The sequence below is a fragment of the Dromiciops gliroides genome, chromosome 2 (assembly GCF_019393635.1).
Source record: "Dromiciops gliroides isolate mDroGli1 chromosome 2, mDroGli1.pri, whole genome shotgun sequence".
In the NCBI taxonomy this organism is placed as follows: Eukaryota; Metazoa; Chordata; class Mammalia; order Microbiotheria; family Microbiotheriidae; genus Dromiciops; species Dromiciops gliroides.
In genome coordinates this window covers 91,319,644-91,336,606 of record NC_057862.1, presented here as the reverse complement: position 1 = coordinate 91,336,606, position 16,963 = coordinate 91,319,644, and the positions used below count along the sequence as shown (strand labels likewise).

Genomic DNA, 16,963 nt, shown 5'->3' with positions numbered 1-16,963 from the left:
AGGACATCTGTTGCTCTTCAGCAATAGCAATTCCATAACAGTTTAAAAAACAAAGTCGCAATGCTTAAATAAAAAGAAAACATCATGCCTGAATTGCGAAACAGTATGTAAATTGTTCTGAAATTAGCACAAGGAAAAAATTAATCTTCCTTAAATAATCTTGAAAATACAAACAATGTGGGCAATGGGACAGAGGTGAGAGCTGTCATTTCCCAAAACAAATTGTTTTAAAAGGAGTCTGGTATGGATGGGATCTCTGGATACTATGCTGAGCATCACAGACACATGCAGAGGAACTCCTTGGTCATAACGCTAGTTTACATTTATAATTCACTTTGTTATTAGAAAAGACTAAACAGGCTCTCAGAGTAGGAAGGGGCTTCAGAGGCAAACTAGTCCAAACTCTAGACTGATCAAAAATCTTCTCTACAACATATCCAACAAGTGCTCGTTCAGCCTCCACTTGAAGACCTGCCATGAGAAGGAGCCCATTACCTCCCAATGCAACCCATTCCAAAGTTGATCAGATTGTGATATTTTCCCTTACCCTGAGCCAAATAGTGTTTTTCTGCATCTTTCACTTGTTGGTTCTAGTTCTACCCCATAGAGCCAGGTCTAATCTTTTTGTTTTTCATGTGATGGTCTTATTAAAACTAAAGATGAGGGGCAGCTAGGTGGCGCAGTGGATAGAGCACTGGCCCTGGATTCAGGAGGACCTGAGTTCAAATTTGGCCTCAGACACTTGACACTTACTAGCTGTGTGACCCTAGGCAAGTCACTTAACCCCAATTGCGTCACCAAAAAACCAAAACAAAACAAAACAAAAAATAATCTAAAGATGAGGATCATTTTCTCTGGAGTCTTCTCTTCTTCAGGCTAAACATATCCATTTACCACAGGCTCCAGTCTCTTCATCATCCTGGTCACTCTATTGTTGATGGGTATATATTAGCATGACAAGATCCTTTCTAAAAAGTGATGCGCAGCAGGACCATCACCTCCCTCACTCTGGATGTTGCACCCTTTTCATACAATTTATTATTATATTCGCCTTATTGCTGTCATAAAGAAATTATGGTCCAACAAACCAAAACACCTTCTTTCATATTTGGACCGTTGTCGAATCCATTGTGTTCTAGTCATTGTCTAGTCATTGTGTTCTCATCCTGTACATGTATGGTTGACTTTTTTTTTTTTTTTTTAGTGAGGCAATTGGGGTTAAGTGACTTGCCCAGGGTCACACAGCTAGTAAGTATTAAGTGTCTGAGGCCGGATTTGAACTCAGGTACTCCTGAATCCAGGGCCGGTGCTCTATCCACTGTGCCATCTAGCTGCCCCATATGGTTGACTTTTTGAGAGTAAATCCAGGATTTAACATAATCCCTGTTAAGCTTTATGGAATTAGATTCAGTTCATCTATTGTGATCTTTTGGGATTCTGATGCCTACATTCTAAATATTCACTGTCATTCCCAGCTTTGTTCCTTTTTTTTTTTTTTTAAGTGAGGCAATTGGGGGTTAAGTGACTTGTCCAGGGTCACACAGCTAGTAAATGTTGAGTGTCTGAGGCCGGATTTGAACTCAGGTCCTCCTGACTCCAGGGCCGATGCTTTATCCACTGCGCCACCTAGCCGTCCCCCCCCCCCAGCTTTGTTCTATCAGCAAATTTGATAAGCATGTTATCTACACATTCATCTAAGTAACTGATAAAAAAAAAAGTTAACCAGTATAGTCAAAAAGGATCTATCCTTAGGACCCTTCAGAGTAGTTTCTCTTTAAACTGGCATCAACTCATTGATAACCACTTTTTGGGTTTAGTCATCTATCCAATACAGAATCCAGCCTATATCTCTACTTTATCCACAGAGATAGCATGAAAACTTTATCAGATGGTTGGCTGCAATCTAAGTATACCATGTCTGAGGCATTCCCTTGCTTTACCAACCTAGAAAATGAGGTGTATTCTTGACGAATCCATGTTGGTACCATTTTCCCCTACCATATGATCACAACCCATTGCTTTAATATGATGTTCTAGAATTTTAAAATTCAAAGCCAAGGTCACTGACCTATTATTTGAAGACTTCAAGCTCTTCTCTTTTTGGAAAATCAGAACTTCCCTTCTCACATCTTGGGACACCTCTCCCATTCTTTTCTATTCCAACTCAGTAACCACACTCTCCAGTTGTTTTGGGACCCAGGAATATTGTTTATCCCTTAGTGACAAACTCACTAGGGTCTCTCTTATAATTTCCCTACTTACCTGTTTTTTCCCCATTCCCTATCCAAAGATCATTTCCCCCAAAGAGAAAAGGGAAAATAATCAATTTAGTTCTGTTTCACCTTCATTGTCTATTTTCATCCCCCTCCATTTTGAGTAGTAGTTTTGTCCTTATTAGATCTTCCTTGAGTTTTTTTAACATTGCTTTAAAAATATATTTTGTTGCTCTATGCCTTAGTGCTCTTTTTCTAGGACCATGCCTCTTTCCCATGCTTCTATATCCTATCATATACACTGCCCTTGCTTCCATTTTCTGTCCATATCTTTTTTAAATCATGGTTAGTTGGGGCGGCTAGGTGGCGCAGTGGATAAAGCACCGGCCCTGGATTCAGGAGTACCTGAGTTCAAATCCGACCTCAGACACTTGACACTTACTAGCTGTGTGACCCTGGGCAAGTCACTTAACCCCCATTGCCCCACAAAAACAAATAAATAAATAAAATCATGGTTAGTTGATGAGTTCCCTGTGCATCCACATTGATTTTTTAAAAATTTTTATTTCTTTTATTTTTAATTTATGGGATAAAACAAGTATTAACATAACATAGTATAATTTTTAAAAATGATTGCACATGATTTCTTTAACTAGCTCTCCCTTTTTATTTCTTATTGAAAGCATCTTATTCCTAGAAGCTTGCTGTGTCTCTTGGGATGATGTCTCCACCATAATTTTTAAATTATAGCATATGACCTGAATTCTGAAATCTACAATCTCTAAATCTAGAGTGCTTACTAGACTAGACCCACCTTTTCTTTCTTTCTTTACCATGAATAGTCACAAAGTGCCCTTCATTTCAACTTTAGCAACTAATCACTTCTTACTGATCCACCAGAAAATCACCTGTGTCTGAGGTCTTTTCCAGTTTTAAAATTTTATGACTGTAAGGGGGCAGCTAGGTGGCACAGCGGTAAAGCACCGGCCCTGGACTCAGGAGTACCTGAGTTCAAATCCGGCCTCAGACGCTTGACACTTACTAGCTGTGTGACCCTGGGCAAGTCACTTAACCCCCTTGCCCTGCAAAAAAAAAAAAAATTTCTATGACTGTTTCTGCAACTTCTATCCTTCATGGTAGAAGGAAGCATCCATTGTGCAGTAGAAAAAAACAGTGGCTTCAAAGCTGGAAAACCTGGATTCTAATCCCCCATTTGCCACTACATTCACTTTGTGATCTTGAACAAAGTCTGTTTCCTTTCAGGACCTCAGTTTCTTTATCTGTTAAAAGAGAAAGTTAGATTAGGTGATCTCCAAGGTCTCTTGCTTCTAGCTCTGATATTCTAGGGTTGTATAATTCTATAACCTCAGTGCTTTACAAGTATTCTTTTTTTTTTTTTTTAAGTGAGGCAGTTGGGGTTAAGTGACTTGCCCAGGGTCACACAGCTAGTAAGTGTTAAGTGTCTGAGGCCGGATTTGAACTCAGGTACTCCTGACTCCAGGGCCGGTGCTCTATCCACTGCACCACCTAGCCGCCCCTACAAGTATTCTTAAGAACCATGCTGTGTCACACAGAATTGACCTTGTATAGAAAGACAGTTTTAAATAATGGCACCTCAGAATGGAAGAGATCTGAGGTCATCTAGCTTAACCCCTAGATGAATCATGTTCCCTGTACAGGGTCTCCTCTACATGGTCATCCTGCCTTTGCTTAAACATCTACAGCAATGGAGAAGGGAGGTAGGGAGAGAAAAAAAAAAGTTCGACAACCAATTATACAATATTATTTAATACTTACATAGATACGAGCAGGAGAATCTTGGCAGCTCAGATAAGAGTAAATAATGAGAGAATGTGAGTCACAGCTCTAGCTTGCCTATACTTTGGAAACCTTGTAAATAAAATATTCTTTCCTCAATTTAAAAACAGGATTTGGCAGCCTGGCCTTAAGTGAATCCACTTAAAAATCCATAACACATCAAAGAACATATGCTGTAAAAAAGTATGCACTTTCAAAAGATTTTCCTGCTGTTCAAATTTACCATTTTGCTTTTTTCTAGTCACTTGGTATCTTTTTCATTTCATGAAGGTCTCAAGCAACTATGGTCCATCATTTCCAATATGACACTAATTTTCATTATATTTTTAAAAATATCATCCGCTTGAATGGTCTGCTCATGAAGCCTGGCAGCCTGTTTCTGTAGGAAGAGAAAACAAGTTCTAGGTAGAGATGGACTCAAATGGCTGGTCATAGGCTTTGTAGCAATAACATAAAATGGTGGAAAGAGCATAGGCCTTGGAGTAGGAAAACCTGAGTTCAAATGTAGGCTCTGGCCCTTGCTGGTTCAAGGACCAATCACTTCAATTCTTTTGTACCTCAGTTTCTTCATCTGTAAAATGGAGATATTCTCTGGTCATGTTCCCAACAGCTACCTTGCCACAGAATCAAAGATCAAGCTCTGGAGTACTTAATTTCAAATCCAGAACTCCAGTGTTGGCTCCTCCCCAACCCCAACTGTCCTGATTGGTGATGTGACCCACTATATGCAGTAAATTCCAGCCATACTTCACTTCCTATCTATCTTCTCAACAGCCATTCTGAAACTGTGGAAATATTTTCTATTGCTCCCTTTTCAATCCTGAAATCATAATCAAATCAATACTGCCATGACTACTGGAAAGGATATATCTGCTCTCCTATGCTTGTCCTCACTGTCCCTATATCTTTAGGAAGTTTCTCTTTGTGGAAGGGAAAGAGGAGAGAGAGAGAGAGAGAAAGAAAGAGAGAGAGAGAGAGAGAGAGAGAGAGAGAGAGAGAGAGAGAGAGAGAGAGAGAGAAAGAGAGGCTTGAGATTGGACTAGGGTTTGCTTTTGTCCTTTCCATGGAACAGTTTACTCATTTATTGTAAACATGCAATAAAATTCAGCTTATCTTTCTCTGTAAACAAAATACATTATAAAAGTAAAGACTACAAATAAACAAGATTTAAAAGGGAGAGGGAGTGAACACCCAAGGGTAGGCAATATCGGTTTGCTCAGAAACAGGAAGGCAGAGAAGAGGGAGGTAATGGAGAGAGGCTAACATCACCAGGACCTAATGCAGGAGCAAATTCTCCCCCGAAAAATCACTCAAGAAGGTCAGGGTGGCCAGACGGGGCTTCAACAGCTCTTGATTGTATTCAATTTGTGATACCCATACCCTTCCCTTGCAATCAGCTGGCCAAAAGCCTGGAGCAAACCCAAAATTCTTGAGCTTCTCTCTTTCCTTCTCCCCTTCCCCCAACACTTCTGCCTCCCATGATCCTTCACTCCCTCCTTCCAGCTGAGATAATTGCACTTCCCATTATCTCCTTTGGACTAATTTTCCAAAATAGACTACCCCATCCTGGCCACAACTTCCCTATATATATTGTCTTCTTCTATTAGAATGAAAGCTAAGGAAAGAGATTGTCTTTGAATTTGTTTTTGGCACACTCAGCACTTAACACGGTTTGGAGCGAATCATTATTCATTGTTATTATTTAGTCAATTAGTTGTGTCTGATTCTTTGTGACCCCATTTGGGGTTTTCTTGAGAAAGATACTTGAGAGGTTTGTCATTTCCTTCTCCAGCTCATTTTGCAAAAGAGGAAACTGAGGCAAATAGGGTGAAGTTACTTGCCCAGGGTCACATAGCTAGTAAATGTTTGAGGTCATATTTGAACTTGGAGAGATGTCTTCCTGATTCCTGGCCCAGCACTCTATGCACTGTGCCCTATTGACTCATCTATTATACTATGTACCTCACGTGGTGTAAAGGAAGTACTTCAAACACAATTTTTTGGACATGGTCAACACAAGAATTTGTTTTGTTCAACTATACATATTAGTTACAAGAGTTTTCTTTTTCTTTTCTCAGTTTGGGGGGTGGGGAGGAGGTGAAAGGGAGAGAAAATAGATTAAGTGAAAAAACAAAAAGTTTACAAAGGTGCTTCATAAATCTTCATTTGAACAAATTTTTATTCAGCGTAATACATGTGAGGCTCCGTGCTGGTGCTTCAAACACCATGGAAATGTGAGTTGTTTGGGGTCGGCACCTGTCATTTCATTGTTTTAGAAACTCCCCGCAAGAGCACTCCCAACCGATTCAGATTGTCACCAGTTCTGAAACTTTCACATTGTAGAGACTTGCCTTTGCAGACTTGCTACTATTAACTATTTACATTTACATTAGTGATTAACATTTACATAGCATTTGGAAGGCTTGTAAAGTGTTTTACTTTTGCTATAGTTGTGATCCTCAAAACCACCATGGAAGGTTGCCTTATTACCATTATTGTCTCAGTCCAGGAACGCTGACTGTCATTAATTCCATGGAAAGTGTGCTGAACTTGGAGGTAGGTGAGACCTGCTTCTGATACTCATTAGCTGTGTGACTGGGGTCAAGTAATTTAACCTCTCTCTGCCTCAGCATCTTTCCCTGTTGTTGTTCTTTGTCCTTCATTCTTTTTTTTTTTTTTTTGGTGAGGCAATTGGGGTTAAGTGACTTGCCCAGGGTCACACAGCTAGTAAGTGTTAAGTGTCTGAGGCTGGATTTGAACTCATGTCCTCCTGACTCCAGGGACAGTGCTCTATCCACTGCACCACCTAGCTGCCCCTGTCCATCATTCTTGAAGAGGACCATGACATGGGGGTGATATCATGACTTGCCCTGAATTGGATTTAAGTGAAGAGGGGCTGTGCAAGATCTGCTCCAGAGCCTTCTGGGTCCAGTGGCAAGATATACATCAGGATGACGAGAGATAGCCCTGAATGTTTTAAGCAAATCAGGGTTAAATGACTTGCCCAGGGTCACACAGCTAATAAGTGTCTGAGGTGAGATTTGAACTCAGGTCCTCCTGACTCCAGGGTCAGTGTTGTACCCACTGTGCCACCTAGCTGCCCTCATCTTTTCCTGTAAAATGACTATAGCAACACCTGCAGTATCCATCTCATGGATTTGTGGGGGATCTAAAGACCTTTACCTCCCTAAAACTCCAAATAAAAAGCAGCTATTATTGTTATTATTATTAAGTAGAATTCTCTCTTTGAAAGAGTTCTCCCGGGAGTGGAAAGAAAACCTCCCCCACCTCCATGTCAACACAATTCCAAAGTAAAACAGATGTAGCATTACAAGAAATGGCTCCATTCACAGAGATGGCAATTGTACAAGAAAGAGACATGCCAAGGGAAGGAGAGGACCAGAGAGAAGCAATGACCGGAAAACTACCTGAATCACTTAAGTTCCTCAAATAACTTTTTTGTTTTGGTTTTTTTGTTTGTTTTTTGCAGGGCAATGAGGGTTAAGTGACTTGCCCAGGGTCACACAGCTAGTAAGTGTCAAGTGTTTGAGGCTGAATTTGAACTCAGGTCCTCCTGAATCCAGGGCTGGTGCTTTATCCACTGTGCCACCTAGCTGCCCCATAAATACCTTTTAATCACCTGGTGGTTTGAGGATATAGCATTTTGCTTCAATTCCTACTTAGCATTTGTTAGGACTGAAACTTTGCTGAAGTATTTGGGGAACTACTTCATCTGGAATGACTGGACTTCACCACCTCACCCCAAGTCACTTCATTTTCCATGAGCCTTGGAACTTGTCCTGGGACCTCATTAGGAAGGAATATGGTATAATGGAAAGTGCATGCATGGGCTCAGGAGTCAGCAGACTAGGATTCAAGACTCAGCTCTGCCATTTGTTTGTAATCTCTTCGCTTTTGTTCAGTTGTTTTTGACTCTTCACGACCCCATTTGGGATTTTCTCAGCAAAGATACTGGAGTAGTTTGCCATTTCCTTCTCCAGCTCATTCTACAAATGAGGAAATGGAAGCAAACGGGGTTAAATGACTTGCCCAGGGTCACAGAGCTAGTAATTGTCTGAGGCCAGATTTGAACTCAGGAAGATGAGTCTTTCTGACTCCAGGCCTATTGTCTAGCCATGGTGTCACCTAGTTAGCCAACAAGTCTGACCCTCAATTTCCTGTACAGTTCCTTTATAATTTCTCTAAAACTTAAGCTTTGGACTAGATGAATTCCATGGTTTCTTCTATCTCTGATGTTTTGTATGGTCGGGAAAGATTTCTGCATAATAATGGTGTTTGTATATATATTTTTAAAAAGGCATCTGAACTCAAGGATGGATGAGAAAAGGAGAAAACAAAGAGTTTTCAGGAGTATCAAAAATTGTGGTGCATTCATAGAGTTCAACATGATGCTTCTATTTTGTTGACTGAGTCTTTAAACATCATTTTTAGTCAAATTTTATGCTTTTATATTACTGAATACCTACTATATGTAAAATTCTGTGACTTCAATTGTTTACTAAAAATCATGCTATGTGGAAGCTTTTATATCTCCTCAAACACAAACAAAAAGGGCTGAAAATTTGGATTTAAGGTTGGCAAATGTGCTTTAAAAAAATCCATCAGTACCATTCTGGTCTAAAGAATTATTTGGGAACAATATGCATGCCTAGAGGGAAGGTGCCAAACACCCACTCACCTCCTAATTCTATTGCCTTGTCCTGAAAAAGGGAGAACAGCTGGCCTGGCCTAGGCTGGCCTGGCCGGGCTCCTGGCCAAAGCCTCTCCCCCAGTCTCTCAGCCTGGTGTAAGGAGATCCTTGGAACTACTTGCCCCTCTTCCCTTAATGAATTCTCTTCTCCATTGTGAGGTCTCCCAAAAAACATCATCTGACCTCTTGTACTCAAGGAAGCTATGATTTAAGGGGAAAAGTCTCTTTGGGGGAGGGAAGGAGGAGGAGGTTGGAGAGAGAAGAGACAGAGAAAGTAGGTAGATTTGGAGAGCCTGGTTTTAGAGACCCATCTAGAGAGGAAAAGGAAGAACCAAAAGTCACCGTTGAGTTGAGTTTCAGCATGCATTTAATGTCATTCTTTCATTACACTATAGCTTATGTTGGTATGGGGACCCTGCACTGTTTCCCATATTCCCATGTTTATTGTTCAATACTAAGATCTTATTTCTGTCAAGATGGGCTATATGGCTGGGTTTCTCAGAAAGGCTAATAGCCTATTGCATGAAATGTCATGAACCATGGGGGGAAAGCAGAAGAAATAATAACCCATTGATTACACACATAAATCCACACAGAAGAAATAATAACTCTTTGATTACACAGACATATACAGCTCCCCAAGTCTTTACAAGTTCTTGACAATTCATTTCTTTCCATTAATACATTTGCCTTCAAGAAGCATTCAGGCCCAAAAAGCATGGCAGCATGGTTGATAAGCTCTATGGTGAACAATAAATAAACCATCTAAATGAACTAATTTGCAAGATAAATCTGGGAAAATGTCCCAAATCTCAACCTGGGGGCATCTGGGTAAAGAACAAAAAAAGCAAAGCCTGTTTATCTTCCATAAGCATGCTACTTGGCATCAACTAGCTGTGTGACCTTACCTAAGTCCCTTACTTCCCCTTCCCTGGGCCTCAGTGCCCCATTCTGTTAAAAAAAATTAAGAAGAAAGTCTTTAATAAAAACAATCTCTCAGTTATCTTCCGGCTCTAACATTGTGTTATCCTAAGTGAAGACAAGATTTTTTGGAAGCACCTTAATCCATACAAATATTGAACATGTTCAAGGCTTAAAGAGTCTCTCAGTTATTTGGGAAGAGCTGGAAGGCCTTTTTTCTTCAAGGACACTGGGCAAGATTAGCTTTCATGCAAAACTAATGGTTCAAGCAATTAGTAAGATACACACAATACCACAAATAGGTTTCATATTTCATAGTCCATACATAGATAATCAAGCAGTTCTACGTGCCACATGGTTCCTGAGAGTTAAAAAAAAGTAGTTGCCAGTCCTCACTCTTCTCCAAATCATGTGTTATAAATTCTTGAAGCTCTTTTGGCTACAGTTTGGGAATCAGATGCATCTCCTTCCTCTTCCTCAGTTCGTTTGTGTTTTAAAAATAAATCCGATTTTAAGAAGCGGCTGTAGCTGTCATACTTCATGAGATTAAAAATCTGAGGAGTGAAAGAAGAAAAAAAGTCTGAAGACTATAGGTGATTGAGTCAACAAATGAATCAACTATCTAATCTAGCATTACAGTTACTTGTGCACGCATCCCATCCATAGCCTGTAAGCTCAGGAAGGCAGGGGCTAAGTCTTAACTAAGCTTTATATCCCCCTCAGTGCTAAACACAAAACACTGCTCACCGTGAGTCAATCAAAATACAACATCTCCCATCTGCCTAGTTTGTGAGGCACTGTGGAACAGCTGTAGACTTTTACATGACCAGTGCCAATCTCCATTCACATAGCAGTTTACAGTTTTTCAAAAGCTTTAATGTTCAAAACTACCCTGACAGGTAGGTAGAACAGGTATCCCCAGCCATGTGAAAGATGAAAAAACTGAGGTCCAGAGAGGTTGAGTAATTTGCCTGTGGTTACCTGGCTTCTAAGGCAGTGGCATAGGGAATACAGCTCTAGACCTGGAGTCAGGAAGAACTGAATTCAAATCCCAATTCAGACACTTACTAGATGTGTGACCCTGGGCAAGTCACTTAACCTCTGTTTGCCTCAGTTTCCTCAATGTAAAACGGTAATAATAACTGCACCTACCTAACAGGGTTCATGTGCGGATCAAATGAGATAATATTTATAAAAGCACTTAGCACAATGCCTGGCACAAAGTTGACCCCACAAAAATGCTTATTCCCTTCCCTTCTCTTTCTCTTCTAAGAACCGGAGCCAGTACTTGAATCTACAACTTTCTGACCCCAAGTCCAGTGCTCTTTCTTTAAAACTCCACTGTGTCAGAGACATATTTCCTGCCTCTAGAGAGCTTACAACCTGGATGGAGAGAAAATGTATACATGGGGAAAAAGAAAACTGATGCTGTAAGGAATTAAACAGCTTGTTCCAGGGTAAGCAGCTTCCCTGGACGCTTTTGGTCAGTATGAAGACATGTACCAGAATATAAAGTATTTTTACTGTTCGGTTGTACCTGACTCTTTGTGACCCCATTTGGGGGTTACCTGGCAAAGATACTGGGGTGGTTTGCCATTTCCTTTTCCAGGTCATTGTACAGATGAGGAAACCAAGGTAAACAGGGTTAAGTGATTTACCCAGGGGCATACAGCTTGTAAGAATCTGAGGCTGGATTTGAACTCAGAACGATGAGTCTTCCTGACTCCAGGTGACACTCTACTGCACCACATAGCTGCCCACTCTGATACTTAGTCACTGTGTAAACTTAGGCAAGTTTCTTAACCATTCTGAGCCTTAGTTTCTGACTTTAAAATAGAGACACTTGTTCCATTTTCCAGAGTTGTGAGAATCAAATGAGAATTTATAAAGTATTAGAGAATTGCAAACAACAAGGGCATCTCAATGGAGATAAATCTGTGAAAAGTTTTGCGAACTTTAAAACACTGAGCATATGTCAGATGCTATTATTACAGCGTTGTTTCCACCCAACATTGATTTATAGTGTAGTATCAAAAAGTCATTGAATAATTTCTAATTGACCTGGAAAGAGAACAGAGGTCTTCTTTCACTATATTTCTGAAAGGGTTTGGACATCCAGGGATAGAAATCGTGGCTGTAGAAATATTGGTCACAATGTTGTTATTATTATGGTATCACATGACATAATGATTCCAATATTATGATGATGTCTGAGATTCCAAACATATCTGTAATTTTGCCAAGGAACAATACAGTTGCATATCCAGAGCAGGAATACAGCAGTCTTGCCAAGGAGAGACTCTCAGGAAGAATTTGTTTAAAAAAAAAAAAAACATGAGCAGGCTTTAGGATAGCAAAAAACTAAGGGGTAAGACTAACTGTGTCATATATCTCTATGAAGGAAACCATTCAATCATTCAATGAAGAACTAAAAGGATCTTGAATAAACAGTGAACACAAAGAATGCCTGAGGCGTTGAGCTCCAATGGAAAGTGTTGGGCTCAAGTTAGAAGGGTGGGGGGTTTTAAGCTCATCAACTCTGCCATTTACTAAGTGCACTGATTCATGCTGGCATCACTACGCCTCATTTTCCCTCCTTTATAAAAAAGGAATAGTAATAGTTGCATTACTTGCATCACAAGTTTGCCCAACAAAAAGGATGGGGAGTTTAAGAGGAGAACAAGTGGAAACAAACATTTTCTGGCTGATAAAGGGATATGACCCATAAAGGGAAAATCCCTTTAAGAGTGATATCTAGGGGCAGCTAGGTGGCGCAGTGGATAAAGCACCAGCCCTGGATTCAGGAGTACCTGAGTTCAAATCCCGCCTCAGACACTTAACATTTACTAGCTGTGTGACCCTGGGCAAGTCACTTAACCCCAATTGCCTTACCGAAAAAAACCAAAAAAAAAAAAAAAAAAGAGTGATATCTATCATGTGACCTTAAACATTGGCATGTTCGGTAGGGAGACAACAAAATTGAATTAGAACGATGATAGAGATAATAAAAGTCAGTTCCTTGTTTGCTTCAGATCACACACAACAAAGAAAAATGCTGTCTAAGCTTCTCAGAACTCAGAGAATCACAGGGTTGGAAAGACATTAGAGGGGCAGCTAGGTGGCACAGTGGATAGAGCACTGGCCCTGGAGTCAGGAGTACCTGAGTTCAAATCCGGCCTCAGACACTTAACACTTACTAGCTGTGTGACCCGGGCAAGTCACTTAACCCCACTTGCCTCACCCCCCCCCCAAAAAGACAGAGATCATGTAGTCTAACATCAGGGCTCTGAATTTTTTTGTCTCATGGTCCCCTTTGGTAGTATGGTGAAACTAATGATCCCCTTCTCAGAATAACAGTTGTTGTTTTTTAATGTATGAAACAAAACAAACATTTCCATAACATTCTAGAATTTTAAAAAGATTACATATGAAACTGCAAATCTATTGTGTACAATTTGTTATTCCTTTTAAATGTGTAATAAAGTTATATAAATGTCTTCCCCCCCCTTTTTTTCTTCCTCCTCCCCCAGAGATGGCTACCATTAGACACAAATATGTATGTGTGTATAAACAGACAGACAGATAATTAAGCTAGATGGATGGATGGATAGATAGACAGCAGACAGATAGCAAACAGGCAGGCAGACAGAAAGAAAGAGTAGAGATAGGTAGATAGGTAGAAGATCAATAGATGATAGAGATAGATAGATAAAATCATTCTTTATATGCTTTTATTTATCAATTCCTTCTCTGTATGCAGATAGCATCTTTCATAGGTTCTTTGTCGTTAATTTGAGTATTTATAATAGTCAAAATGACTCAGAATAAGGTTTTAAAATGCATAGAATTACAAAGGAAACTGTTTATATTGAGTTACCAAACAATTTCTTAGAAGCCACAAGTTCATGGACCTTATGTTAGGAACCCTGCCCCTGAATGAAGCACAAGCCATCCCCTAGCATCTAACAAGTGAGCATCGAACTTCTTCTAGATGGCCTCCAGAGGAGAGCTAGAGGAAGGAAGGGAGAGAAGGTTGGTTATCCTGAAAAGTGGCCCAAGACACTTTTCTAAATGCCTTGCCTATTTTTCAAACATATATTATTAAAAAACCAAAAAACATCTGCTAAAAGTGACTATCTTAAACACATTTTCAAAGCACTTATTTTTACCATAAGTATAACTCATGGAACAAGGAAGGATTGTTGTTCTTGTTTTTTAATCTCAGTGTGTGTGTTCTTTAGCTGTGCTCATCCCAGTGATTCCTTTCACACATTTCTTAAGATCTCTAGTAATCCTATTCAGAACCTGCTCTTCTAATCGGAGACCTCTTTTTATCCCTTCACCTCCTTAACAGCAATTTCATCTTTGACCTTTCATGAGGTTTCTTGGGAGGGAGAATGAGAGGGAAGTCTGCAATGGGAATACAGTATGTAACTATATTTTGCCTAGATTGGGAGAAATTGTAGGGGAAAGATCCTTGGAGAAAAGGCAAAAAGCATAATTCTTTTTTTAAAATAAGAAAGAAAGAAAGAAAAGAGGCAGCCTACCACAAAAGTCTCCTCTTGCCATGAACCACTATTGACTACATTTCATCTTTCTCCAAGTCACTAGAGTCTCCAAGAGGAATTTGTGGATGTTTGGCTGGTTTAATAAAAAAGGATATGCCAAGCATGACAAATGAAAACAATTTGACAAGTCTCTCTCCTAAAGTGTTGCATTTTCAGACTTAAGGCATGGGGAAGAAAATCTCTTTTTACACACACACACACACACACACACACACACACACACACACACACACACACTGAATTCCTGTTTATACAGAAAAAGAGACAAATTTAAGTCAAAGACACACAAATCAAAGAAAGATTAAGTATAACCCAAATGTTTTATGGGAACTTTCCATGTGCGTGGGTGTAACATCCTGTTTGCCTAAGGTAGATGTTTCAGAGCAACTCCCTCAGAGTTAAAAAAAAAACCACCCACTTTATTTGGAGACATATTAGGTGGGCAGAAGAGGGAGGAGAGGTAAAAGAGGTAAAGTTTGTCTCATTTTAAGAGAAAAGTGCAAAAAGCCATGCTAAAATGCCTAAATGTTTTGAAGGAAGATACTAATGGACCAAGATGACTTTTTAGAGCAGCCAAGAGATGGACGCTTCAAGTGGGTGTGGGCCAGGGAACACAAGGATGAGATATTTCAGTCAATACCTTCTTGTACCATTGAATACCATTTTGTTGGGCAGCTCTGGTGCACCCTAAGTATTTCACAAGAGAACATAAAAAAGCCTTCCCTGTGTTGTTTAGATGTGAAATGCCCCACTGGCAAAAAAAAAAAAAGTCTTCCTAGATTAGGCCTGGAGTTCTCACCTTTGCTGAATGGATGAATTTGTTAATGAGTTTATTATGTGCAAAACATTAGTCTAACACTGCAGATACAAAAAGAAAAGTAAGACTGTTCCTATCATATTCGAAAAGAGACAAGACATATAAAAGATTTTAGCTACATGTCAGATGGAAAGGCCCAGTGGTCTCTTGCCCCCAAAACAAGACAGATGTTAAGGTATCTTCTTTTAGTGCCATTTTAATTAATGATAAAACCTATCTGTTTCTGATACTTAAATAGTTGAAGGTGCCAAGGACTTTGGGGATGACAAGTTTCCTTTCTGGAGGTTCACTAGCTGTGCCCTCTGAGAAGACAGGAGCTGTACTATCTACAGTGGCAGCACCCAGAGGTTGTGTGTCTACAAGGGATCGCTTCCCTGGATGATGGGAGAGGTAGCCTGGAATAAGTCAGATGGTAAGGGGAAACTCTGCTGTTGCATGGCTTTAGGACTCATCCATCTGTAGTAGTTGGGTAAGAAAAGTGATAGGTGTTGAAAAAGTGGTAGGAAAGGGGATGGTAAGGCCCTTCTCCACATGGGTTGTTCTGAATAATAGCTGCAAGGTCCAGCCCTGGGGAGAAAAAGCAGGTGACCTAGCATGGGTGGGGTGGTGCTGTTCTTCCTAGAGTTCTTGAGACACAGGGCCCTGGACTGTCTCTACCAGGTTGAGAGGGGAGTTAGAGGTTGAGGCAATGGTTTGATCCAATTGGCATGTCATCTATCTCCTCTCTCTTCCTCTGGCTGCCTTGTTATTTCTTCAATTTCTATGACTCAGGGGCAGCTAGGTGGCGCAGTGGATAGAGCACCGGCCCTGGAGTCAGGAAGACCTGAATTCAAATCCAGCCTCAGACACTTGGCACGTACAAGCTGTGTGACCCTGGGCAAGTCACTTAACCCCAATTGCCTCACCCCCAAAAAACAAAAACAAAAACAATTTCTATGACTCAATTACGTTGAACCATTTTGCCATCAGCCTAAGACCTGTACAATGTTGAGAGGAAAAATGTACTTCTTTGAATAAAGCTGTGCAAAGATGGAACAGGATGTGCTGGGAGGACAGGGGTTTTTCCTCATTTGATGAAGGCTGGGAAACCTTCTTTGGGTGTGTTTTGGAGGAGATTCCTGTCAGGTGTCAGTCAGAATTAATTGCTTTGAATTCCCTTTTGAATCAAAGATTCTAGGGATTCTATAAATGTCCTCCTATTCTTGGGTCATAAGATGCCTGTTTTATTCATTCACTTAATAGGGTCCCAAAGATCCAAGATTTCCCACTACCATTTCAAAGTCCTTCTAACCAAATAGTTCAGTGCCCAAGGCAGTCTTGTCTGCAGGTTGTGCTCTGACAACAAAGAAGTCTCCTTTTAATGGATCCCAGAAAGCCCTAGATTACCTCCTGGTTTCTCAAAAGGGTTAGGGACCATGATGACTTGGAAAATGAATAAATGAAGAGGGCTAAAGGATGGCTGGTTGGTTTGAATGCAGACATCACAAAAGCATCACCTAGTCTTGATAACCTTCTGCGAGGGCCAAAATTCAATATACGGAGTGTTATTTGGGTGACTTGCCTTAATACTGGGGTCCCGGAAATATGAGGGACTCTTTTAGGTTTAATCTCCCCTTTGAACCTTCCTCTTTATATATTCCTCCCAGGCCAATAAGAAAAGGAGCCTCTGAGCTTTAGTTCATAAAGGATCAGGTTTTATTACTTGGGAATTAATTAAACTACAAAGGTGAAACCAATTAAGGAAATAAGGAAGTAGAAATACAGATAGATAGTATTAACTCTAAGCTTAGCCTATGCAATCCCAGAGCATTCGCAATTAAGCTAGTTCAAAGGAATTTAGGGTTAAACTCACCAACCCCAGTCAGTCTACAGTTACTTGTTAGAAACGCAGTCGCCCGAAACAGAGCAGAACACG

General features: G+C 40.2%; 1 protein-coding gene across 3 annotated transcripts in view; it reads right to left on the bottom strand.

Annotated features, from left to right (window-relative positions):
- Positions 1-9,012: 9,012 nt before the first annotated feature.
- The window catches only part of RGS10 (regulator of G protein signaling 10), a 74,791-nt gene continuing 66,840 nt past the window's right edge, over positions 9,013-16,963 (bottom strand). For 2 of the 3 annotated variants that reach the window (XM_043986381.1, XM_043986384.1), the window contains exon 5: positions 9,013-10,217. In XM_043986381.1, the coding sequence (XP_043842316.1) occupies positions 10,071-10,217 (147 nt within the window). In that variant the 3' untranslated portion in view covers positions 9,013-10,070. The remainder of the gene's footprint in view (positions 10,218-16,963) is intronic. The other variant, XM_043986383.1, reaches the window with a different exon arrangement.